The 26,173-nt window shown below is 36.7% G+C and overlaps 5 protein-coding genes across 7 annotated transcripts; 2 read left to right on the forward strand and 3 right to left on the reverse strand.

The window, feature by feature from the left end:
• Positions 1–5: 5 nt before the first annotated feature.
• LOC100632805 (ubiquitin-conjugating enzyme E2 Q2-like) lies at positions 6–6,256 on the forward strand. The gene is made up of 8 exons (XM_003389170.3): positions 6–350; positions 543–665; positions 1,059–1,166; positions 1,504–1,676; positions 2,209–2,393; positions 3,115–3,175; positions 4,297–4,661; positions 5,979–6,256. The coding sequence occupies exons 1-8, from the start codon at positions 192–194 to the stop codon at positions 6,008–6,010; spliced, it is 1,206 nt and encodes a 401-aa protein (XP_003389218.1). The 5' UTR covers positions 6–191; the 3' UTR covers positions 6,011–6,256.
• LOC100632931 (neural Wiskott-Aldrich syndrome protein-like) lies at positions 6,221–10,765 on the reverse strand. Its single transcript, XM_020000967.1, has 10 exons — positions 10,579–10,765; positions 10,241–10,378; positions 9,904–9,990; positions 9,712–9,805; positions 9,431–9,611; positions 9,138–9,183; positions 8,365–8,704; positions 7,512–7,669; positions 6,899–7,013; positions 6,221–6,451 (listed from the first exon to the last, which is right to left on the reverse strand). Exons 1-10 carry the CDS (start codon positions 10,672–10,674, stop codon positions 6,402–6,404), a joined length of 1,305 nt encoding a protein of 434 aa, XP_019856526.1. The 5' UTR covers positions 10,675–10,765; the 3' UTR covers positions 6,221–6,401.
• A 28-nt stretch (positions 10,766–10,793) lies between these two features.
• On the forward strand, positions 10,794–22,893 carry LOC105314038 (serine/threonine-protein phosphatase 6 regulatory ankyrin repeat subunit A-like). The gene is made up of 6 exons (XM_020000968.1): positions 10,794–10,872; positions 10,914–11,234; positions 11,807–11,878; positions 17,286–18,007; positions 18,053–18,095; positions 18,156–22,893. The coding sequence occupies exons 4-6, from the start codon at positions 17,519–17,521 to the stop codon at positions 22,067–22,069; spliced, it is 4,446 nt and encodes a 1,481-aa protein (XP_019856527.1). The 5' UTR covers positions 10,794–10,872; positions 10,914–11,234; positions 11,807–11,878; positions 17,286–17,518; the 3' UTR covers positions 22,070–22,893.
• On the reverse strand, positions 12,326–15,097 carry LOC105314037 (uncharacterized protein K02A2.6-like). Its single transcript, XM_011407944.2, has one exon. The coding sequence runs from the start codon at positions 14,879–14,881 to the stop codon at positions 12,347–12,349; it is 2,535 nt and encodes an 844-aa protein (XP_011406246.1). The 5' UTR covers positions 14,882–15,097; the 3' UTR covers positions 12,326–12,346.
• A 657-nt stretch (positions 22,894–23,550) lies between the features above and the next one.
• LOC105314031 (neural Wiskott-Aldrich syndrome protein-like) lies at positions 23,551–25,961 on the reverse strand. Of its 3 annotated transcripts, none has more exons than XM_020000971.1 (8): positions 25,848–25,930; positions 25,458–25,595; positions 25,160–25,246; positions 24,970–25,063; positions 24,675–24,855; positions 24,372–24,417; positions 23,756–23,953; positions 23,551–23,699 (listed from the first exon to the last, which is right to left on the reverse strand). In XM_020000971.1, exons 2-7 carry the CDS (start codon positions 25,569–25,571, stop codon positions 23,936–23,938), a joined length of 540 nt encoding a protein of 179 aa, XP_019856530.1. In that variant the 5' UTR covers positions 25,572–25,595; positions 25,848–25,930; the 3' UTR covers positions 23,551–23,699; positions 23,756–23,935. The 3 variants fall into 3 exon arrangements, with proteins under 3 accessions (XP_019856530.1, XP_019856529.1, XP_019856528.1); XM_020000970.1 differs by having other exon boundaries at positions 23,552–23,678; positions 25,798–25,961; XM_020000969.1 differs by having other exon boundaries at positions 23,553–23,699; positions 25,798–25,961.
• Positions 25,962–26,173: the final 212 nt, after the last annotated feature.

Here is a 26,173-nt window from a genome sequence, read left to right on the forward strand (position 1 = left end):
GTGGTTCTAAATTGCTCTAATTTCGTCCGGCAAACAATCACTCTCTTACAGTCTCTCTGTCCCTCGCTCTCCCTTGTCCCTCTAACCCGTGCCTTGTTTTGAAGAGACTTTGTGCTAACTTATACTCACATTTCATCCTGTACAACACACTTACTGCCTTCCCATCTCCACCGTCCACTACTGGTCCTTCAATGACGAGTAACACTCTTCGCCTGGAGTTGAGTATTCTAGAGAAGCACTTCCCGCCCGACCATGAGAGGTTCCAGATACCACGAGCCACCCCTGATGAGATGACTTGTGTCTTTCTAGACTCCAAAGGCACCAAATACTCGATACAGTGTCATTTATCAGTGAGAAAAATAATAAATATAATTCTCTATTTTTACACGATATTTAGACCTATGATTGTTGTTGTTATTGTGGTGATGTGTAATGCTTTATGTTTATTGCTTTCATTGAAATGATATGTCATTGGGTTACTTTAATTATTTGTACACATAAACATTGATCTCTGTTGTCTCTCTCTCTCTCTCTTTTATTAGCCTAGTAACTATCCCACGGTTATGCCTGTTTGGTTCTCCGATTCTGATTCTCCGATTATCCCAGCACTTGTTGAGCAGCTAAATGATGCTTCAGACTCCCACCTCTCCTCAGCTACCCATCCCGTGAGTCAATAGGCCGTCAAGTGTATTTATTGCAATGAGGGTAGGATTGTTGTTAAAATTATTTATGCCATATTTTGGATACTCTTTTATTATCTTACAACATTGCATAATGTTGTTGTAACATAGAATTCCCCTGTATGAATCCCAAAAATCTCGTGAATAATAATAATAATTGGTATACAGTACATTACATGTGCATATAATGTACTTCATTGATTGACATAGTTTTTTGTAATACATATATTTCCTCAATCTGGTAATTTTTTAATTTTTTCCTTCCCCTTTATCTCTTTTTGTGTTTCATTATCTGTCTTGGCCACACTATTTCTTCTCCTTCCTGTCTCTCTCTGTCTCCTCTTCCCTTCTCTCACTCTTTTGTCTCTTCATGTATAGCTCTTGGCAAAGGTGCGTTACTTAGTGTCAAGATTATGCGAGACATTCAATGTTCCTGTCCCGCCAGTGGTCGGTGAGCTGTTTAGTTTAGCTGCTTCAGCTGCTCATGTGAGTATTATGATGGGAAGTTGGGTACATGTGAATTGTCTGTAAATGTGAATTGTTCTGTACATAACATTACCCTGCATTGTAGCTCCCTCCTCCATGGTTGGCTGTTATTTTATATCTAGATACATGTATTGTGTGTTTACATCTCAATTCATCTCTTTCTTTATACCTTTTGCCTTCTGAATTCTTTCCCTGTCTCTCTCTCTACTTCCATTCCTTTATTACTTCTTTGTTCTTTTCTCTCTCTCTCTCTCTCCTCTTTTCTCTCCCTCTGTCTCTTCCCCTTTCTTATTCCTCTTCTATTCTCTTATCTCCTTTGTTTGGTTTATTTCCTCAGATTGATAACACTGATTCAGGTGGTGAGGATATGCCTAACCCAGGTGAAGATGACAGTGATGATCAAAGTGTAGAGGGAGCAGTCGGTGGCTGTGATGAAGATGAGGAGGAAGATGAAGGTTATGATATTGATGAAGAGGAATTGTTTGGCGAAGACATAGATCTTAAGAGAAAGTAAGAGAAAGAGGGTAGAGGGTACAGATACAGTATGTTTATGGAGCTAGTTTATTTATCACTTATTATCAGTTATTTTCTAAGGTAACTGGATAATTAGTATTAATGAGAGTACAAATGTGTTTTTGTGTGTTGAGTCATCATGATAATTCATGTGGTATACATTGGGTGCTGTGTCTTTTATTATCAAAAGGACACCTATTGTGCATGTAATATTAGTAACACACACAATAATCTCTTTCACTATTGACTCTAATCAATCATTGAGACATTTGTAATGTACATGTACATGTACATGAATAATCACTATTAAGAGACAGACTAATTTGAATTAAATTCCTTTCTCTGTCTCTGACTCTATGGTATTTATACATGTATGTATGTACATGTACAATGTAGCGCCCATCCTTATGGTTTACTTTACATGCATATACAATCTCACTTTTGTACACATGTAATGTATTTTGAGTGATTTTAGTTCATATTATACTTTTATGTTAATAATCTCTCTCCTCTTTTCTCTCTCTTTCAGTGATCAAGAGGACATAGGTGCTGACACTGGTATTGCCGATGAGAACAAGGCTATATTAGAGAAGGTACGGTTGAGCACTCGACAGGAGTACATACAAGGGGGAGGAGCCACGAGCTCTGTAAGAGCCTCTGACCGTCTGATGAGAGAGCTAAGGGATATCTACAGGTCTCAAAACTTTAAGGATGGTGAGTCATTGAGTTGGTGTGGTTTAAGTAGTAATAAGTACATGTACATGTAAAGTGAACTTCAAACCTTAAATGTGTCCTCCTTAAGATAAAGACATCACAAAGTTATGTCTAAACTAAGTGTTAAAGGACACTGTTAGTAGTGACATGCTTCATTGTTTGATAATGAGGCCACTTTCTATTCATTGAATAGATTGCAAAAGGCAACAGAAATTGCCTATCATGCCTTAGGTTGAAGTCTAATGGATGGAAGATTGTATGAAGGCTTTTATTGAAAACACAGCTAGGATATTTGTAGTAATAGTGTCTATTAATAGGCTAATAGCTTCTGCTAATGATTGATTGGCTACAATCAATTGATTGATTGTGGGTGCATGACCTGATGGTGTTCGCATTCAAGGTTTACTGTTTATCGTATCTGTGGGATTATACACCATAGGGTTTTGTAAGTTCTTGTTTCTCTTGGGAAAAGCACAACTTGTTTTGAGTTGATTATTTTCAATATTGGCTTGATTATATGAAAGATCTCTATCAGAGTTTTCGTAATAATTACGGTGATGTACATGTGAGATGCATCTACTCAAGTTTAATCATTTAATAAATTATTTGTGATAATTCTTATTAATCAAATTAAGATTTTGCAGCCTATTCTGTTAATTGATGGTCACTGTAAAGCTTTAATTGCTAATATAAATTCAATTTTTATTTTATTGATTATTAGGCATGTATACAGTTGAACTAATAGATGAGAGTCTGTACAACTGGTACATCAAATTATTTAAGTAAGTACAGTACATGTACTACATGTACATGTACATGTATAATTACATGTATATACATTGTACATGTATGTATTGTGATGATAAACATCATTATTGTATTATTAAGATTAAATCATTTCAAATTAGCTAAGTTACATCATAGTTAAGTCAATTTGGAGAAGGTGACTTTTCTGTCTTATCATTTGCAGGACTCAGGGTATCAGTTGAAGATCCTGTACTAACGTACAGGGTCTTTCACCTAAATTTTGAGGAATTTTGAAAATTCATTACAAAATCCAATTTTGATCAGAATCAGCTCAAACTTGCTACACAACATAAGTACATGTATATGCATCTGAAAATGTAATAAAATTAAGAATTCTCTCCTTTTCATTTTTGGCAAAATTTGACCAAGACCCTTGTACAGGGTATTTGGCCCAGCTTTTGAGCAACTCCTAGTTTGGTCAGAATCAACTCAAACTTGCTACACAACATAAGTATTATGCATCAGAAAATGTAATAAAAAATTAATGAAGATTTCTCTCATAGTTATTTTTGGCAAAATTTGGCTAAGTACCCTGTACTACACTACAGGGTCTTTGGCTCATTTTTTAGTAAGTTTGTCAATTTACTGACAAGAAACTTCTTGAATACCATGCCGAAATATTATGGAAAATCCTGTTCCTTAATATAAAAGAACAGGATTTTCCATAATATTTCGGCATGGTGCAATACTTAGAAAGTTAAATGTAATTAACCTAAGCTTAGAATACTTTTGACTATTGATATACTGACATACTGTATTATTGAGAATTGTTTTTGTGTGTGATTTGTTAATTAACAATTACTGATAAAGCTACATTTGTGCAATATCAAAATTTAGAATTTTTGTCTTCTTCAAATGAGCCACTTGAGAAAAAAATTATTCCTTTATCTAAATTGCACTAATCCTTAGTGTTTTCTAAACTTTAAAATTACCTGCTAAGGCTACTGTACTGTAGTGTCATTGTATATCTACATTATACATTGTGTAATTATACATTGTCATTCTGTGTACATGCATACATGTGCATGTACATTATACATGTATTTTATTCCCTTATGTACATGTATGTACAGTATATGACTGTTTTGTGTTGTAGGGTTGATCCTGACAGTCCGTTATCCGAAGACATGAAGCGTCTGAAGGAAAGCGAAAACATGGACCACTTCCTCTTTCACGTCGTCTTTGATGACAAGTTCCCGTACACCCCACCTTTTGTACGACTGGTAAGACCGGTCGTTAAAGGCGGCTATATCCTAGCAGGTGGAGCTATCTGTATGGAATTATTAACACCTCAGGGCTGGAGCAGTGCCTATACAATGGAGGCAGTCGTACTACAAATCGGAGCTACACTAGTCAAGGGAAAGGCGAGGGTTGTGTTCTCTCAGTCGAGAGGAGAGAGCTATTCGTTAGCAAAGGCACAGCATGCTTACAAGTCATTAGTTAAAATACATGAGAAAAGTGGTACGTATAATGATGACATTGTATCTTCATTGCTGTGTATACTGAGACATTTTTTTCATTGGGTTTAATTTTCATTAAGTTTGTGTGTTTCAGAGAAAAGCTTTAGAGTAAAATTAACTTTAACCCTCAGAAATTCCCTAGCAGCATTAGCATCTTGCCCTCCTCAAGCCAGTTTTAAGATTTTTGACTTGATTTTGTACCATTGTCGTACATATACATGTATGTGTAATACATTTGGAGCAGCTTTAAAAATTAATAAAAATTCAAATTTAATTGGAATCAGCTCAAAATTGATACACAGCATAAGGACGTGTCTACATACCAAAAAAATTATTAAAATGGGAATTTTCTCCTAGCCATTTTTGATGAAATTTGGCCTGTGACCAAAGGCTATAATAGCCTTTGGTTGTTTGTTTGATTTTGGAGCAAATTTAAAAATTCATAAAAATCCAAATTAATTTTGATTGGAATCAACTCAAAGTTGATACACAGCATAAGAACATGTATATGTATTAGAAAAAATTATAAAAATTTGAAAATTTATCCTAGCCATTTTGACGAAATTTGGCCTGTGAACAAAGGCTATAGCCTTGGGTCGCTGGCTGGATTTTGGAGCAACTCTTAAAATTCATAAAAAAATCCAAATTTGATTGGAATCAACTCAAAGTTGATACACAGCATAAGAACATGTATATGTATCAGAAAAAATTATAAAGATAAAGAATTCTCTCCTAGCCATTTTTGACAAAATTTGGCCTGTGACCAAAGGCTATAGCCTTGGGTTGTTGGCTGGATTTTGGAGCAACTTTAAAAATTCATAAAAAAATCCAATTTTGATTGGAAACAACTCAAAGTTGATGCACAGCATAAGAACATGTATATGTATCAGAAAAAGTTATAAAAATGGAAAATTTATCCTAGCCATTTTTGACGAAATTTGTTGCACTAATTTTTGAGCAACTTTTAAAAATTTATAAAAATCGAAATTTAATTGGAGTCAGTTCAGAATTGATTTAGAGCATAAGGGCATGTATATTTATCAGAAAAAATTATAAAAATCAAAAACGTTTTTTAAGCTTCTTTGACGAAATTTGGGCTGAATTTGATTTTTGGCCCCAATTTTTAACAACTTGACTAAGAGTTGCATGAGCTATGGGAAACCCTAAATACACCTGATATCACTCCCTGCCAATGTTTATTATAAATTTCGGGTTATTGATGTCCTTCTGCTATGTAGAATTATTAATTAATAGTGATTTCTTACCATCTGGGCAGGAAACAATTGAATTTATTAATTATTATTGCTCTTCATTGCAGGTTGGTTTACTCCTCCACAAGATGAAGGCTGAACTCGACACATCCTCCCTCCCTCCCTCTCTCTCTATCTTTTCTTTATCAAATCACCCACCTACTCTCACTCTGTCACTGACGTGTGCAAAGTCATTTCACTATTATTACTATCAATGATATTATTACATGTATTTCCTCTCTCTGCTTCCTCTCTGTATAAATTACTCTGTTATTGATTCCTTCTCTCTCTCACTGTTTAGTTTTCTCTAGAAAACAATTTATTATCAAGACTATTTTTTATTTAATTTCCTGCATGATGAAAAATTATTGTTAATAAATCTCATCTCAGACTCTAGTATTAGTCTACTAATAAACCACACAGCTAATAATAAATTATAAAGTTATAAAGCAACACAATCAGCAGCTACATAGCTGGATCCATACACCTCATCAGTCCCAGTCCTCTTCATCATCATCCTCAAACTCTCCATCGCTGTTATCTGCAAGGGAAGGAAAGGGAAAGAAAGTTTATTTACATGCACCTCACTTGACGTGTTAAGAACAAAAATATTATTCTTTAGTTGTACATGTACTTGTACAGATTAAAAATACATTTATGTTGTGCGTTGTCAAGTTTAATATACCATAATGCATGTACATGTAATTCACTTAATACATGTACATATATGCTTACATTCATTTTAACTCGAATTATTATTTTAAATAATAAAACGAAAATAATAACAATAACATTCTCATGATGGTATATGTTACAGTATAAATACAAATAAATGTATTCTAATAAATGATATGGATGTACATGTAGTCTAAACAATGTGTGGAGTTCTCTCATTGCCCACACTATAAATGCATGTGCACATACATGTACATGTACATGTATAGTTACATGTACATGTAACTATACATGTACATGTACCACTCCTTACCACTGTCCCCATGAATGGCATTGCTCCTCATTTCCAGTGCCCTAGCTAAGGCTCCAGCCATACCACCAACCTCTTCATCTGGTGACTTACTCTCTTCAGGCTCTGTATGAGCAACCTGTAATGGAAGAATGAGATTGCAATTATTATTATAGCAATTATGCTGAGAACAATGAATTTAGCTATTTTATTGCATACATGTACATGTACATATGTATTTCACACTTCACACTGGCATTAATCAGCTCTGGCATCATTCGTACACTGTTGTACATGTCAGTAATAATCAGTTACCCTATAGCTCAAAACTTTCAAGGGTAAAACTTTCACGAATGAGTGACAAGAGAGATACATGTATTTGCTATTAAAACTTTCGCAAATGGCCCAGGTCCAGGTACTTAAAGATTGGGAGAGCTCCCACAGCATCAGGCAAATGAAAAGCATGACTGCAAGAGAGTTTTGTCAAGGTACAGCTAATAAAGGCCACCACACCCTTTTGAATTCTCGCGATGAAAACTTTCGGGTTTGCATCTAAACCACAAAATTTGCGAGAGTTTTTAACTTCGAAAGTTTTGAGCTATACAGTATTACATTTATTTATTTATCCGCAACTCACAGATCTCAGTGTTATCCCAGCCCTAATACTGGAGAGGAGGTTACCACGTGCATCATCAATCACTGGGAGGTTTGATGAGGCTGATGGTTTAGATGATGGAGGAGGAGGGGGTGGTCCACCCCGCCCACTTGCAGGAGGAGGGGGAGGAGGAGGAGCACCTAGAGAGAGAGAGGGGGGAGGGAGGAAGTGGGAGGGAGGGAGGGGGAGGGAGGGAGGGGGAGGGAGGGAGGGGGAGGGAGGGAGGGGGAGGGAGGGAGGGAGGGGGAGGGAGAGAGGGAGGGAGGGAGACAGAAAGAGAGAGAGAGGGGGGAGGAAGGGAGGGAGAAGGGAGAGAGTGAGAGAGAGAATGGTTAAGATGTCAATGGTGGTTTCCCAAGCGTGTTAACAAGGGCTAACAGTTGATGAGTCTAAAAGGATTCTTGTGTATTATGAATGTTATTTTGTTTGACAGATTGTTATAAGAAGGTAAATATCAGAGACATAAGTAACACAGCTAGTAGCTAGTAGCTACCAGCAAGGTCCAGCACACCACCACTACATACATGTATGCATATTCCAGATTTCAATGTTTATACATGTACATGTATACTTAAATGCTGTATGGCTCCAAATTTTTGTCAGTCAAAATTCGTCAAAATCGTTATTTCTTGTTAGAATTAATTTTCGTCATAGTTATTATAAATCCAAAAAATTTCATCGGTTAAAAACTTGGTCAAGTAAAAATTCTTCATGTACAATATATAATTTCTGACTGACAAAAATTTGGAGCTACAAATGTATATACATGTACATGTGTAGTATGCATCATTTTCTCCTTCTCTCTTCTCTATGGTGCCCTTTTAATTTCTCTTACCAACTGCAGGAGGTGGAGGTGGTGGTGGGGGAGGAGGGGGAGCTCCACCGCTAGGAGGAGGAGGAGGGGGAGGAGGAGCAGCTCCTCTTGGGGGAGGGGGAGGTGGTCCACGGTTTCCACGAGAAGGCGGAGGAGGGGGTGGGGCATGGCCTCGGTGAGACGGAGGGTTAGGTGCCTTGGCAGTCTTTGATGCCTCAAGTTGGCGAGTTGCTTTCTCAATGCCGCCATGCTTCTCAACAAAATCATAAATGAAGTCAGCAGTCTCTTTGTCCTTTAGCTGCTCTTCTGTCACACCAACGGAGTCAAGGAGGTTCTTCCATTCAGGTTTAATGTTACTGCTCTGTGAGGAGAATTAGGAATAGAGTGAGGAAGAAAGGTAATAATAGGAGAGGAATAGAGGAAGGAGAGAAGTAAAGGTACATGTACATGTAAATTACTGATTTACATACAGTGTACATGTACATGTAGAAATGGGTAAAAAGGTGTACAAATGTACATGTAGAAAAGAAAGGAAAGAAGTCCATGTACATATTGTGTATAATAGGGAAAGAGAAAGCAAGAATAATGGTAGAAGAAGGTATGTTGTAACTGTCAGGTGTAACATAAATGCCACACATTATCAACTAATACACAACAAGAACACATACTGTACATGTACATACATGTATGTAATGACTAAGAGTATTAATTGTACAATGTACATGCTAATCTGCATGTATAATGTATATGAAAGTATGCATAACAGTAAAGTACTGTATGAATGTTTATCTTACATTGAAAGCACCAGTTTGTGGATCCCAACCAACATGAGCCAAATGCCTATTGAAATAAAACAAGAATAATAATCAGTGAATGATTGGGTGTGTGTCATTTGATACATGGGCCCGGTCTTCAGTACATGTATGTACATGTACACAATATAATTGAGCAAGTGATTGAGTGACAATAAAAAACATAAAATAATATCAACAATACACATACAAGTACATGTAACTTCTTCCTTCACTTCTTTAATTTACATGTACTGTACATGTACATGTACATTTCCCTCCTTTCATGTTTTTACCTGAATTCAGTGGGTAACCCAATGTCTGCTTTAGTCAATTTCTTTCCTCCTTTTGGTTTATTTAGTTTCCCTTTATCAGAGCCATCAACCCCAAGACTGTATGGATCCTTATTAGCCACAGGACCAGGAGCAACTGTATTGACTGGTTTCTTAGGCTCAGAAGGAGGCTTCCTCTTCATGGCTAGAAAAAAAAGAAAAAAGAAAAGTACAAGTAACAAGAAAGAAGTAGAGACACAAAAAAGACAGAAGGAAGAGAGCAGGTCAAGGACTAAAGAGCTTACTTGCTCTACGTGCATAAGTGATTTTGCTTTCAACAGCAGCACGAAATTTCTCGGCTTCTTCTTCACTGGCAAAGTTGAGACCAACCATGAACTCCTGAGGAGAGAAAAGGGATCAAGAATAATATGCATGTATAATATAATTGGAACAAAATACAGTGTACATGTATGTGTACATGTAGTACAAAAACTCACATGTCCAGGGAATGAGTGAAAGTAAGGACGATCTTTTGAATAGCGAAACTCATCATACAGCTCTTGCTCAAAAACTACAGCACGCCTCTACACAAGTATGTATAAATAAAATCAATAAATCACACACACACACACGTACATGTACATGTACTATACATGTATGAAAATAATACCACCTGTAGGCTATAACATTATACAATACACACAAAAGGGTATCACAATACATACCAAACATGTAGATGTACATGTACATGTATGCACCATACATTAATTTATACATGTACATTATTATGAGTTTTATATCTTAAGTTAGTATACAGTTACATAATCGATATACCTTTAGATCAATGAGCCGGATGAAATACGATCTCTGAGAATTGTCTTTCACAAAGCAAGCAACACCTGTACTGAACTTCTCCCACTTGTTTGGATTTGGATGAGCATGATACATCTGAACCACAGCAGTAGCTCTTGTCTGAGAGGGGGAGGGGAGAATAAAAAGAAGAGGAAGAATACAAAAAATGTAAAAGGGCAAGAAATGAGAGTAAGGCAAGGTGGTAAAAGAGCGATTAAAAGAAAATAGAAAGGGGATATAAGAAAGGAAAGTACAGAAGGAAGCAACAGGCTTAGAAGAAGAGAGAGAGCTTTAAAGAAGAGAACACATCAGTCACTTACCACTTTCCTTGACCCCACAATAGTAAAAATGAGCTGATTCTCCTCGTTACTTAAAAGAATTGAGGGCTCATTCTGTGAAGCAGCATTTGTAGACATAATAGTCAAGGGAAAGAGAAAAGAGAGAGAATGAGAAGGAAAGTCAACCGCAAAACACTGACAGCGGACAGCAAGTGATGATGAAGCTTATGGGCGTGGTCATGAAGCGTAAGCCACACCCTCCGATTACGATGTCTGACTTGAGCACTTCTTCTCGCTCTCTTGCCGATTTTGTTGCCGTTTGTGACAAAGAACTAAGTAATTTTACTTGAAAAATCATGTCTCATTAATTTTAATAGGTATCAATGAGTTTTATCCTGTTTATGATAAAGTCAGACCACTCTCAGCTCATTGGGAACAGATTGCTATTTCATTGCGTCTCAGAATAGATACTATCAACAGCATAGAAGCTAACTTTAGTGGGAAGGATCTTTCATGTCTACGTAAAGTTCTAGAGTATTGGTTAAAGAAAGATTATGATTACAAGACTAATGGTATTCCTTGTTGGAGGAGAGTGTGTGTAGCTGTTAAAGAAGGAGGTGATCCAGCATTAGCTGATGAAATAGCTCGTGAACATCCTCTACCAGCTATGTCTCCTGATGGATTAACTAGTTCAAAAGGTACATTACTTGATCTTCCAATACATTATTATCAGTAAATTCAAAATGAAAGGAAGTTACTTCTTGATAATAACTGCTTGTGCCTGTAACTGATGATCAGAAATACATATTCATTAGTTCTTGTCTGTGACCTTGGCTACCTTTTCCCAAATGACTATATTGGAGCATTAACTATCATTATCTTGCAATGAATATCAATAAATTATAATCCCATTGTCAGTAGTAATGTCATGTGTATTTGACAATTCATGACCTCTAGTTAGTCATTAAAACAGATTTTAAGGTCAGTTCATGCTGCAATGCATTTTGACCAGAAGTGTTTGTATTGTATTAATGTGTTGTGTAATGTACATGTACATACAAGAGTCAGAAAAGTTTCTACCTCTTACTGACATAGATGCATTCCAGGCACTTTCAGTTGTCATTATAACATATTAATGCATTAAATCCTTAGCAAGTTACCTCATTTCAGGAAGTCTATTCGAAACTAAAATAGCCATTTGTTGAGTTGTCTTAGCAACATTTTAAAGTGACATGTAGCTCTATTATAGTTTGAATATCCATTTTTGCAGAAAAAAGTGTAACTCCAGAAACAAATGACTCTGAGATAACTATGTAACCAGCAAGCTCTGAGAGAGTAACAGGTAATTTGGTATTTGTAAGATTCATGCATGGGAATTAATAATAATGCTATGTGCATTGGCAAATTTTTATGCAGCTCGATTTAATGCCAGTTTTAGCAACTTCAAATGCATTACTGGTATAGTCGGTTCAAGTTGAGTTGTCACAGGAAGTAAATCAATTTTTGCATCATCAAAACGTCACTACTAGCCACACCCAAAAATGGTGGTACAGTGCAAGCAAGCTCTTTTATAGACTGTTTGTCATCTGTTTTATCCTTGCTTTGGATACTACTACTGTAATGTTCTCACACTGTAGTAATAACCAAGATTCAGTCGATCACATGTATCATAAGATTCAAAGCAATACCGGAATAATAATACAAAAAACTCTAAATCAGTGTTACTGTAAACTCATAATTATTAATCACAATAATTATTAATGATAATACAATACACAATAACTAACTCCAGTACATCTCCCCTTTTAAGTCAAGTAGCACTTGGATCATATTGAAGCGGCTTGAATGTAATCCTAGTACTCCTTCGGAGAGGTGGAGCAGTAGTAGTAGTTGTTTCGGATACAGCCGGCTCATTCTCTGTGTGTGTTGACTCACCAACAGTTTCACTACCATTTCCATTAGGCTGTTGCAGTGTAACCAAATTTCGCCTGTTCCTTCTGTATGAACCTGAGAGTGTTACCACTTGATAAGAGCGAGGACCAACTTGTTCTTCAACTGTGCCATTCTCATGGCGATCTGACAGCCAAACTACATCTCCTGGTTCTAATAATGGTAAGTCTCTTACTCCATGGCGACAATCAAAGCGATCCTTCTGTTTTCGTCTCTGTTCCTCTTCTATGTGCTTTAGTACATCACAATCTGGAAGGTGTGGTTTTCTATTCTCTCTAGTAGTTGGGAGAGTAGACCGTAGTGTCCTCCCCATTAACAATTGTGACGGTGAGTAACCATTCGATAACGGTGTGACTCTATACGCCAACAGTGCTAGGTATGGATCACCTTCCTTCTTCAATAAAAACTTGGTTGTTTTAACCGCCCTTTCAGCCTCACCATTGCTCATGGGATGATAGGGACTACTTGTAATATGACGAAATTGATACTCACAAGAAAAATCAGAGAATGACTGTGCAGTGAACTGTGGCCCATTATCAGATATGACTTCTTCAGGTATACCATGTCGAGCAAAAATACTTTTGCACTGTAATACCACTTCCCCAGCTGTTAGATGTCTCAACTTAGCAACTTCTATATACCTGGAGTAGTAATCAACAATCAGAAGGTAAGTGGTTTTCTTGAATTCAAAAAGATCCATCCCCACCTTCTGCCAAGGTAGTTCAGGAAATGGAGAAGAAATTAATGGTTCAGCTCTCTGCTCTTGAGACACACGACAGGAATGACATCTTTCAATGAGTCTTTGTATGTCCTGAGACAGGCAAGGCCACCAGACAGATAGTCTAGCCCTCTCTCTGCATTTAGTGAGCCCCTGGTGTCCTGTGTGTATCTGATTGAGGACCTGTTGTCTAAGTTTAGAAGGAATGATAATTCTAGAGTTTCTCATTAGGAGACCATTAACAATAGATATCTCTGAAGAGAGAGAGTGGTACTGTTTCAATGATACAGAGAGGCTTGCTTTATCTGGCCACCCTTTAGTACAGTATTGTGCTATTTTAGCACAAACTGGGTCCTTCTTTTGCTCCTTTTCAATTTCCTTTAATCTGATCTCTGAAGCAGGGAGACTCTCCATGATGTATTCAATAAAGGCCCTAGTGTCCTCCTCTAGAAGCAGGTCTTGTTCATTGGGTGTACCTTCTGGAGCTCTTGAGAGCATATCAGCTATCACCAGGTCTTTGCCAGGCACGTGAGAAATAGAGAAATGAAATCGTAACATTCTTATTCTGAACCTTTGTACTCTAACTGGTAGCTCTTCCAGTCTTTTAGTACTAAACAGAGGAACTAGGGGTTTGTGATCTGTCTGGATAGAAAATTGAATACCAATGAGAAAATCTGAGAAACGCTCACAAGCCCATGTGAAAGCAAGAGCTTCTTTCTCTATTTGAGCGTATCTCTCCTCAGTTGCTGATAATGATCGTGAAATATATGCTACAGGTTCGACATCCCCATTCTTCTGTTCTTGAAGTAGCACTGCTCCTAGCCCAAAACTAGAAGCATCAGCTGACACGATTGTTTTAGCATTTGAACTATATAAGGCTAGGGCTGGTGTACAAAGAAGTGATGCTAGCTTGACTGCATCAAAAGCTTCCTGCTGTGGTTCCTCCCAAGTCCATTGACGGTTCTTATGCAGGAGCTCTCTCATAGATTTGGTTCTCTCTGCTAGATTGGGTATGAATTTACTTAACTGGTTCACCATACCTAAGAACCGGCGTACTTCTCCCACAGTTTGAGGGGTTGGGACATTCTTGATAGCAGAAACTTTTCTTGGGTCTGGATGGACTCCTGTATTATCAATAACTTGCCCTAAGAATGAAATAGTTGTTTTTGAAAACTCACATTTTTCTTTATTTAATGTTAGACCAGCTTTCTCTATCCTTGTCAGTGCTTCTGTGAGATTGTAGTCATGCTCCTTTTGGTCTTTACCAAATACTAGGACATCATCCATCATACTCACAGTACCTTTAATGCCACTGAGTAACTCAGCCATCCTTCTCTGGAAGTGTTCAGGAGCAGATGTTATACCAAAGGGCAATCTATGAAACTGATACCTTCCAAAGGGTGTGATAAAAGTGGTAAGTATTGCTGATTCAGGTGCTAGTGGGATCTGCCAGAAGCCAGAATTAGCATCTAACTTGGAAAAAACTTTGGCACCTGTCAGTTGTGCCAGTACTTGCTCTACAGCTGGTAGCTGGTGGCGCTCTCTCTGCACACTCTGATTGAGGTGGGTGAGGTCAACACAGATACGTACCGTACCATTTTTCTTCCGAACAGGGACCATCCCAGCACACCATTCTGTTGGCTCTTTGATTTGGGAAATCACCCCTAATCTAGCCATTCTATCTAATTCGTCCTTCACTGGCTTTAGCAATGGTATCGGAATTCTCCTTGGAGTTGAGAGAGAGAAGGGTCTTGCTCCTTCCTTCAAGCGTATTTTTTAGTCACCCTCTAGTTTTCCGAGACCTACAAAAAGATGGGGAAAATTATTAACAATAGACTGGCCTGAATGCTCCACAGAACCAATTCAAGCTAGTACGTGTAGCTTCTCTATAGCTGGTCTGCCCAGTAATGGTCTGTGTAAGTTCCTTACAACATATATTGCTTGCTTGACCAAGTAATCACCTTTCTGTAAGTGACCTTCAAAAAGACCAGGTGAGTCTAGACGTTTGTCGTTTGGTCCCTTTAGCTCTTTGTCAAGTGGTTGTAGTGCTGGACTACCAATCAACCGATGTATGCGTTCCGAGACAGCCGTAACTTCAGCTCCAGTGTCTATGCAAAACTCTATGTTGCTCCCATTCACTTGTACCTCTACAGTCCAAGGTTTACTTTGAGTTTCTGTCACGAGTCCTAAGAATATTCCATCATCCTTTTCTGACTCTTTGTGTATGTCTGAAACTTTCGCTGACTTACACACTCTCTGATAGTGTCCCCGTTTATTACATCCTCTACAGACACTGTCCCTCGCTGGGCAGCTTTTAAATTCATGATTTGGGCTGAGCCCACAACGAGAACACTTCGATTGCTGTGGAGGTTTCTTGGTTTGTAGGGCGCTACTTCTCTTTCGATTCACAAATTTCTTTCTCTTCTCTACACTGTCCACTGGCAGTTGCTTCTCCTCATCTTTTCGAATGTCCCTCTGCTGTTGCTGTACTGACTCTGATTGACGTACAGCAGTTATAGCTGAATCCAATGTCAGCCTTGAGTCAAGCTGAAGCCTCTCAGACAACTTAGAATCACGCAATCCAACGACTAATCTGTCTCTAATCATCTCTTCTTGTAAGGCTGCATACTCACAGTGCTCCACCAAAATATAAAGGTCATTAATAAAAGCGGCTACAGTCTCTCCTTCCTCCTGCTTCCTCATATTAAACTTTGCTCTCTCATAAATAACATTTCTCCGTTTGACAAAAAACCCTTCAAACTTTCCTCTGACAGTAGCATAATTCTTCGCTTCTGCGTTGGTAAGTTTAAACGATCGGAGAAGATCATCCGCCTCGTCTCCCATAGAGTATATAAGCGTATTGACCTGCATCTCTTCACTCTTCTCAGCAAGTCCAGATGCAACTCTGAAGCGTTTGAACCTTCAAATCCACTTAGGCCATTCCTCTGGCTTTCTGAATGGAAACGGGTCGGGAGGAGTAACTTGATAAGAGGCTGTAGCCATCACAGTCGGCGCTACAGTCAGCCGTAGAAAGTGGAATAACAAGCTCAACAATGGTCAGTAGTGTTACTGGCCACCGCTGCCACCATGTAATGTTCTCACACTGTAGTAATAACCAAGATTCAGTCGATCACATGTATCATAAGATTCAAAGCAATACCGGAATAATAATACAAAAAACTCTAAATCAGTGTTACTGTAAACTCATAATTATTAATCACAATAATTATTAATGATAATACAATACACAATAACTAACTCCAGTACAACTACCTTTAATTATCACTGGCTGGACCTTTTTCTGTTATAAAGTTGACAAAGACCTCGGATACGGAAGATATCAACCTAGATTGAGGATGATGAAGAATAACTAGAACCAAGAAGGCTATAGACAGATGTAGCAGTAAGTTTCCAGTAGCAAGGTCTGCTAGTTGAATACCAGCTTCTCTAGAGGACCTTATCTGTTTGATTTTATTTTATAAATAAAAAAACATTAATAGTAATGAAATGCAAATAATATTCACGAGTGTGACGTAGCCTACACGTAATGATTCATCATGGCGGCTCCCTTTGAACTAGAGTGGAAGAACCCATTCAGAACCTTCCAGAGTACCTAGAGACTCAAAAATTGGTACAGATTTTCGGAAGAACCCGTTTTGCAAGTATACTAAATTTTAGGTTGCTAGCATTAGTGATTAAAAAGTTATAAGGGGTGGTACTTGGGCAACTCAACTTGAACTGACTATTAGTAACGCGGTAGCGTTACTAAGTAGGATTCACCCCCAAACAAAATGGCTGCCACGACTTTTGCAGCCTAGCTATACCGGGAAAACGAGCTCCTATGCTTACCAGACTTTTTAGAGGATATTAATTGTGATTACACACTGAATTCATGGTTTTGATAACGCATTGTCACTATCATAACAAAAAACCATTTCAGTACTGGTACACTACACCAGACTCCTTTACTTTTTTACTTTGGGGTGCCCCAACGTCTATGTGATACTACACCACTCCGGCTTTGCCCTTAGGTTCCATTAAAATTATGTGTAACCTATATCATTTTACATTTATTTATTAGGTAGTGACAGATATGGCTCTTCTGAAAAAAATTTCCACTTAGCTAGCAAACTGCATGACCTGCAAGATGATTTTGATGAGGCAATTCGAATAACAAAGAAGTCCTTCAAATCAACCAATTTACCTAAAATCATTGACTACCTCAGTACACATGTAAATTCATTACTTGGTCGTCAAAAGAGAGAGCAAACAACTGCAGAAGCTGTTAGAGAAGAATTTCAACATATAACAACCATGCAAAAATTATTTTCTGTACTACAAGACAAATATATATCTTGGTTTAACTATAAACTAATAATAAAACTTGTCAGAATATTTCTACCCAAAAATCGTTCATTAAAAAGAACATGGTCAGAATATGAAGAGAAGTTAAAGGATTATTTTATAAACAGTGGTGGACTATTGAAAGATGCTGATGCTGTACAGTTTGGTGTAAAAGGTGTTCCTCCTGGTACACGAGTAATGATTGCTAAAGTTGACAGAGATGACTACACACTGGATGACATATTCTTCTTTCGTAGAGCAATACCAAAAAGTTTGGATGTTCCTGAATATGATCTTTACTTCAGTTTTGTCCGCATTGGTTCCCTCTGTTTGGGTTACCTAATTCCTGAGTATCTTTATTTTTTATTGTTTCCTCTAACTGCAAATCAGCAGGGACAGTTAGCTAGTATTGGTATCACTGAACTGATATGTGGTAAATATATTTATGATTTAAAAGAGGTTAGATGATTAACATTAAATTTATAATAATAATTATTATTAAAGGTATCATCATTGCACAAGTCTCAGTATTCATCTTCTATTGTGGGTAAGTTAATTTTTTTCAAAATTAGCTAAAATTTATATTTTATTGTGACTTCTATTATAGATATATATGATCCATTATGGTATGAGAATACCAGTACACCATTACATGAAGCAGCTTGGAGAGGATTAAAAGATGAAGTACAATGGCTTCTCAATAAGTTTGGTTACAGCACATATTATCGTGGTCTTCATGGTTGGACTCCACTACACTCTGCATCATATGGTGGGCACATTGAGATCCTTCAACTACTCATCCATCAATATGGTATTGATCCTAATGAAGGTGATGATAATAGTGTATCTAGTATACATATGGCATCTTATAAAGGCCACTTATCTATAGTACAATATCTAGTAGACACGTGTCACGTTCCTCCTGATCAACCAGACAGTGGCAATAACTCTGCATTACTGTACTCAGCAACGGGGGGCCATTCTGACCTAGTGGAATTCTTTATTAAGAGGAATTGCAATCATCTCTCACAGGATACTAGTAATGGTGCATCTCTTTCATTATTAGCTTGTAAAAGCGGACAGCTAGTTTTAGTTCGTAAACTTGAAACTTTAAACCTGTTTTCACCTATTTCAATAGACTTTAGGGGATCAACTATCTTACATTATTCATGCATGTCAGATAGTGTTGATCTTTTAAAGTATCTTTTAAATCAATATCAATTATCCATTGATATAAAGGATCGATATGGTAGGACTCCACTTCATTATGCTTTATGGTTTGCTTCATCATCAGTTGTTGAGTATATTCTTAGTATTCAAGGTAATGAAGCATTATTAGATAATGATATTGATGGCTATTCATGTCTACAATCTGCAAGCGATGCCTATATGAATATTGAAGCTATTGGTATTGCATGCAGTAAGCTTTTTGTACAACGTGATGCAGCAACTATTACAGCTATTCATAATACTAGAGTAAAATGTAATATTGACTGCCACATATTCAAGCAAAGAGCTAAATTTCTTTTATTAACTCTGAAGAAAGCTGAAACTTGTGCTAACTTTGACATAAATGCTACTGATGGTGACTTGTCAACGTCATTACATTCAGCATCAAGTAGTGGTAATGTGTTATTAGTGAAAGTATTAGAACAATATGGCATCAATTCTTCATTGGATAGAGAAGGAGCATCTCCAGTACATTATGCTGCCAGGTCAGGTTCTACTAGTTTATTAAGTTATATCATATCTCAGTATAATCTCAATGCTAATGATACTGATACTAATGGTTGTACACCATTAGCCTACTCCTGCTGGTCAGGTAGTATTAATTCTGTTAAATATCTTATTAATAATCATAACAGTGATCCTAATATCACTGATAAGTATGGCATGGCATGTCTTCATCATTCTTGTCATCATGGTCATATTGATATCACTCAATATCTCATTGAGGTACAGCATTGTGATATTAATAAAACAGATAATGAAGGATGCACGTTAGTACATCATGCTGCACAGAGTGGTAACTTTGAATTAGTTCTGTATCTTATTACTGAACAAGGTTTTTCTCCTACTGCAGTTACTAAGAATGGCCTCACTGCTTTACACTATGCCTCACTGTCTCTTAACTTATGTCTTGTTAAAGAATTAATAGCTACCTATCAGTTAGATCCTCATCAAGCTGACAGTAATGGTAAGCTACCAATTCACTATGCTGCTGAATCTGGAGATATTTTACTACTGGAATTATACGTGAAGGGTTACAAGTGTAATTTGAGCATAACAGATAACAATGGTTGGAGTATTATTCATTTTTCAGCATTCAATGGGCATACTCATTTTATCAAGCACATCATCAATCAGTATCCTCAACTCATCACTTTCCTACAAACAACAGATAGTATGAGTACACTAATATTACATTTAGCCTGTCAGAGTGGTAATGTCCAATTAGTGACTTATCTAGCAGATGACATGAAATGTGATGTGACTGCTATTGATACAAATGGTAGTAGTTGTGTCATGTTTGCCTGTTTTTCAGGCAATCTTAATCTGATAGCATTACTGATACATAAATATAAGCTTGAGCCTATCAATATTAATGACACTGGTTTTTCAGTATTACATGCAGCAGCACAGACTGGTCATACTCATATACTGGAATGGTACAGTCAGAAGTATAGTATGGATATTACTAATCACACCAACAATAACAAGTACACACTAGCTCATTTATCTGCTTACGAAGGTAAGCTACATTGTCTACAGGAACTGATCAACAAGTATCAGTGTGATGTTAATGCCACTACTACTGATACTGGTAGTACAGTTCTTCATAGAGCATGTGAAGGAGGTCATGTTCCTGTTGTACTTTGCCTTACTAGTCTTCCTCAGTGTAATGTAACAGCTAAGACTTCTGATGGATCCACAGTTCTTCACATTACCTGTGGGTACAGTGGGTCCCTTCCTATACTAAAACACCTGATAGAAAATCTTCATTTAGATTTGCTTGCAGTGAATAATATTGATATGGCTCCTATTCACACAGCATGCAGCTTTGGAAAATTAAACTTGGTCCAGTTTATTTTAGAGCACACACCAGCGTTACTTGAACTACCTGTCAGAGGACGTGGCCATACTCCATTTCTTGTCTCTGTGTTCTTCAATCAGACAGAAGTTATTGAATATCTTATTAGTAAGAAGTGTAATCTAACAGCTACTGATAATCAAGGTTCAGGAGCACTTCACATAGCAACGGAGTGGGGTCACTTGAATGTCTTGAAGTATCTCATTGATAATAGCTACTGTAATCCTAATGTAACTGATCATCGAGACTGTTCACCACTTCATATAGCTATACTAGCTAATCAACTTGATGCATTAGAATATTTACTGAGCAAAAGTATACCCTCAATGAGTGTTGTCTGGCTACATGAGATAAAGTGTTTATTAGACAGTCCTCATGACATATACAACAATCCACATAATGCTGTACTTATTAATGTACAAGATAAAGATGGTAATACACCATTGCATCTTGCTTGTAGGAAAGGACAACAGAAGATGGTGTCACTATTAATAAAGGCCAATCTATTTCACAATCTTTTAATCACAAACAAGAAAGGACAGACACCATTGCACTTAGCAGCTGCCTATACTGCTGAAACTTTTTTCTCAGTCACTGGTAGTTCTACTCATCATGATCTCCTTACAGCTACTGATAATGAAGGATCCACTGTATTTCATACAGCTTGCAGTAATGGCCATATTGATGTGTTTCGTTATTTATCCAGTATTTATCCTCAAGGTGTTAATATAATGGATAATAGAAGACGTGGTTTACTTCATGCAGCATGTGAGGGAGGAGATATTGGAATAGTAAGAACACTAATTGAGACACATGGACTGGATCCTTTAGCAGAAGATGAAGATGGCATCACCTGCTTACACTTACTAGCAGAGAGAAAGAGAGTTTATATATACCAGTATTTGGAACCAAACATTGTCTCTAATCCAGTACCTAAGGACAAGTCTGGTCGTACTCCTCTTCATTATGCTTCTCGTTCTGATAATATTCGTATGGTACGTTATCTCATAGAGACCTTCCCCTGTACTCCTGATGATCCTGATAATAATGGATACACTTCAGTTCATGGAGCATGTGAAGCTGGTAGTATGGAGTTAGTACAATACTTTCTAACTGATCTCAAATGTAATGCACTAGCTGAAACTGATCAACAAAAAACTCTACTTTATTTTGCCAGTATAAGTTGTAATTTAGAGCTTTGTTGGTTTTTAGTTAATGCATTCAGTTTAAAACCTCGCCCACATGATATTGAAATAGCTCAATCAGTTATTCCTGATTCATCAGTTGTTAAATATCTTCAAAAGATTAATGAGGATATGATATTTGGTATGATGGAGGAACAAAAAAAATTAAGGGAAACTTACCATGAGAAACTTGAACAACAACAACAACAACAGACTGGCACACAAAAGAAAGATATCATATCTTAAACACTCGATATGTATCACCATTACTGCTGTGACCGAAACGCATGAAAGGCAACCACGGCAAAACTCTCAGAAGTATATTTCAGAATTTGGATGACACTGAATAGAGCTTTTACAGAACTGATAACAGATTAAAAGCATGCACTTATATAAACAGTTACTGACTACATAACAGAACATAAACAAAATTAACACGTAGTTACATCATCATTGCATAATCATAAATCATAATAATAACGAAGAACTGAAAAACCTAGCAGTAAAGAAGTAATAATAATAGAAATAATAGTCACAAAATAATAATAATAACTATAATAATAAGGTACTAGAGGTACTAGGAGCAGATTGAGACCAATGTTAATTGAAGATGATGCTCCTATTAACCCTTCTATCCTTAATTTTTAACTTATTTCATATAAATTTAATATTTAAATTTTAACTTATTATAAATTATTTTGTGACTGCTACTGCTGTTCTTCCATTTGTTCAATAATAATGATGGTATAACTATAATAATTATTATTATACTAATACAATGAAAGTAATAATTCTAACAATATAACAATTACATATATTGCACCACTTTGCCACCCTCACCACTGTGGTACTGGTACCATCATCACCATTACAATGGTTACCAATATCATTATACCAATCCTACATATATATCTTATCACCATGAATATTACTATCTTGCCATCATATCAACCTATTATCATCACCTATTCTACCACCTTGCCACCATCTAACTACCTTACACCACTTTAGTACCATCATCACCATTACACCATATACCCACAATGGTTACCAATATCACCAATCCTATACCAGACCATTCCCCAGCCTACAGTCATTGGGCTATATTGTATCACCATTGTACTATTACACCATACACCAATGGCTATCAATATCACCTATACAATACTTGTGTAATATCTTAACTTGATTCACCATTAATCTTAGCACCTTTATACTAAGGCTACATTTACACAGCAACGCAAAACGCATCGTTTTTAAAGTATCCACTTTGAACACCGTTTTCGTTTTCATAGAATTCTATCAAGATTGTATCACGTTTTCATTCGTTTCTGTGTAAACGGAAGCATAAAACAGGCAAAAAACTATACGGATCACATCGTTTTCGTTGCTGTGTAAACATGGCCTACGTTTGACATTTAACCACCATTGTCATCTTATCATTACCATGTACACCAAATACCTAGTACCATCTTATTACTAACGTACCCATGGCCACCTTCCTCAATTACATCGTACCACCTTATTACCATCGTACCATTGTCCTACCTTGTGTCATTATACATGTACCATGAACCATTGTATTGCTATGATACCATTACACCTTATAATAGCCATGAATCCAATGGTCTTGTACTCATACACTTTTATCACTATTAATATTTTTTTAGCATTAGTAATTGTTTGTCTAACCGATGTTTTTAATAATAATAATTTTTATTTATTAATAATATTATTTTTAAAAATTATTTTTATATTTTAATAATTTTTATATATACTTTTATTATACAAGTTAAATATCCATGCGTCTTCTTTAGTTCTCCAGGTACACCATCAGACAGTGTCAATTGTTTAGCTAGAGTTTGTCCATTTAATTCTATAGTAACACAATACAATAAATAAATTATTAATTAATACATAAACATATGGTACCTTTGTTCATCCATTGATCTTTATTATAATTATTAATTTCACCATTAGAAAATGGCATGACTTTAACCAGATCAAACTATTTATACTCTATAATATTAAAGCTGGGCTCATTGCAATGTTAGCTGCCCATGCAAAATCCATGATTCAGGATGCATTAGGTCAAATCAGGACTGACATCATTTATGATTTACTCACAAACTAGAAAGGTAATAATAGGAGAAGAATTTATGGAAGAAAAGAAGTAAAGATACATGTAAATTACTGATGTACATACATACAATAAAGTACATACATGTATATGGTACATATAGAAATGGGTAAAAAGAAGGTGTACAAATGTACACGTAAATGTAGAAAAGAAAGGAAAGAAGTGCATGTACATATTGTGTACAATAAAGTTTTTTGTAACTGTCAGGTGTAATATGCATCTGTAAATGCCACACATTATCCAACCAATGTACAACAAGAACACACATATACATGTACGCACACATATACATGTACGTACACAAGTAATGGCTAAGAGTATTGTACAACATAAATGTACATGTTAATCTACACGTAAAATGTATATGAAAATATGCATAACTGTATGATGAATGCATGTTTATCTTACATTGAAAGCACCAGTTTGTGGATCCCAACCAACATGAGCCAAATGCCTATTGAAATAAAACAAGTATAACAATCAGTGAATGATGGGGTGTGCGTCATTTGATACATGGGCACAGCCTTCAGTACATGTATGTACATGTACACAATATAATTGAGCAAGTGATTGAGTGACAATAAAAAACAAAATAATATCAACAGTACACATACAAGTACATGTAACTTCTTCCTTCACTTCTTTAATTTACATGTACTGTACATGTACATGTACATGTACATGTACATTTCCCTCCTTTCATGTTTTTACCTGAATTCAGTTGGTAATCCAATGCCTGCTTTAGTCAATTTCTTTCCTCCTTTTGGTTTGTTTAGTTTCCCTTTATCAGAGCCATCAACCCCAAGACTGTATGGATCCTTATTAGCCACAGGACCAGGGGCAACAGTGTTGACTGGTTTCTTAGGCTCAGAAGGAGGCTTCCTCTTCATGGCTAGAAGAATAGAAAAGTCACAAATGACATAAATAACAAGGAAGAATAAGTAAGATACGGAAAGAGACAGAAGGAAAGGAGTACAGGTCTATGCTTAAGGTCTAAAGAGCTTACTTGCTCTTCGTGCATAAGTGATTTTGCTTTCAACAGCAGCACAGAACTTCTCAGCTTCTTCTTCACTGGCAAAGTTGAGACCAACCATGAAATCCTGAGAAAAGAAGAGGGATCAAGTACAATAATTGGAACATGAGAAAGAGAATAATTAATGAATGTATACAGTACATGTATAACAGAGACAACTCACATGTCCAGGGAATGAGTGAAAGTAAGGACGATCTTTTGAATAGCAAAACTCATCATACAGCTCTTGCTCAAAAGCCACAGAACGGTTCTACACAAACACGTATAAATAAAAATCAATATCACACACACACACACACACACGTACATGTACGATAAAAATAATACCACCTGTAGGCTGTAACATTATACAATATACATGTACACAAAAGGGTATCACAATACACACTGAACTTTAAATACATGTATGCATACACTGTACATGTACATTAATATACATGTAATTGATATTATACACGTACCTTTAGATCAATGAGCCGGATGAAATAAGATTTTTGAATATTATCTTTCACAAAGCAAACAACACCTGTACTAATCTTCTGCCACTTGTTTGGATTTGGATGAGCATGATACATCTGAACCACAGCAGTAGCTCTGGTCTGAGAGGGGGAGGGGAGAATAAAAAAAGAAGAATAATACAAAAAATGTAAAAGAACAAGAAATGAGAATAGGAAAGGCAATAAAGATCAAGTGAAGGAAAATTCAAAAGGAAAAAAGAAAGGCAAGTATAAAAGGAAACAACAGGCTCAGAAGAAGAAGAGAGAGCTTTAAAGAAGACTGAGGAATGATACAGTCACTTACCACTCTCCTTGCCCCAAGAATAGTAAAAATGGTTTGGTTCTCCTCATTACTTAGAAGACTTGAGGGCTCGTTCTGTGCAGGAGCATTGGAAGACATAATGGCCAAGAGAGGCTCGAAGAGAGGATGAAGAAAGAGAGAGAGAGAGACCGCAAAACAGTAACACTGTCACTGACAGCACAGTGAGAGATAATGATCAAGCTTATGGGCGGGGTCAAGTCAAACCACACCCTCTTCAATGTGGCAACATTACTGGCATGTCGAGCCATCGATCAATCATAGAATGCTGTAAATACTAAAAAGGAAGCAGTCTCGTAGACCAGACCCCTAAGCTCTGAGACTAAGTAGAGACGAAGGAAGTTACCTAGCATTAGCTGAT

Source organism: Amphimedon queenslandica, unplaced genomic scaffold (assembly GCF_000090795.2).
Source record: "Amphimedon queenslandica unplaced genomic scaffold, v1.1 AMPQUscaffold_13131, whole genome shotgun sequence".
Taxonomy (NCBI): Eukaryota; Metazoa; Porifera; class Demospongiae; order Haplosclerida; family Niphatidae; genus Amphimedon; species Amphimedon queenslandica.

Coding starts and splice junctions, on each gene's coding strand:
- LOC100632805 (XM_003389170.3), top strand. CDS start 192: ATGACGAGTAACACTCTTCGCCTGGAGTTGAGTATTCTAGAGAAGCAC. Junction 351..542: donor CGATACAGTGTCATTTATCA/GTGAGAAAAATA, acceptor CTCTTTTATTAG/CCTAGTAACTATCCCACGGT. Junction 1,677..2,208: donor GACATAGATCTTAAGAGAAA/GTAAGAGAAAGA, acceptor TCTCTCTTTCAG/TGATCAAGAGGACATAGGTG.
- LOC105314037 (XM_011407944.2), bottom strand. CDS start 14,881: ATGGCTAGATTAGGGGTGATTTCCCAAATCAAAGAGCCAACAGAATGG.
- LOC105314038 (XM_020000968.1), top strand. CDS start 17,519: ATGCAAAAATTATTTTCTGTACTACAAGACAAATATATATCTTGGTTT. Junction 18,008..18,052: donor ATATTTATGATTTAAAAGAG/GTTAGATGATTA, acceptor TTATTATTAAAG/GTATCATCATTGCACAAGTC. Junction 18,096..18,155: donor GTATTCATCTTCTATTGTGG/GTAAGTTAATTT, acceptor CTTCTATTATAG/ATATATATGATCCATTATGG.
- LOC105314031 (XM_020000970.1), bottom strand. CDS start 25,893: ATGTCTTCCAATGCTCCTGCACAGAACGAGCCCTCAAGTCTTCTAAGT. Junction 25,247..25,457: donor TCCGGCTCATTGATCTAAAG/GTACGTGTATAA, acceptor GTGTTTGTGTAG/AACCGTTCTGTGGCTTTTGA. Junction 24,856..24,969: donor CACTTATGCACGAAGAGCAA/GTAAGCTCTTTA, acceptor CTATTCTTCTAG/CCATGAAGAGGAAGCCTCCT.
- LOC100632931 (XM_020000967.1), bottom strand. CDS start 10,674: ATGTCTACAAATGCTGCTTCACAGAATGAGCCCTCAATTCTTTTAAGT. Junction 10,379..10,578: donor TTGTGGGGTCAAGGAAAGTG/GTAAGTGACTGA, acceptor TCCCCCTCTCAG/ACAAGAGCTACTGCTGTGGT. Junction 6,452..6,898: donor TGCCATTCATGGGGACAGTG/GTAAGGAGTGGT, acceptor CTTCCCTTGCAG/ATAACAGCGATGGAGAGTTT.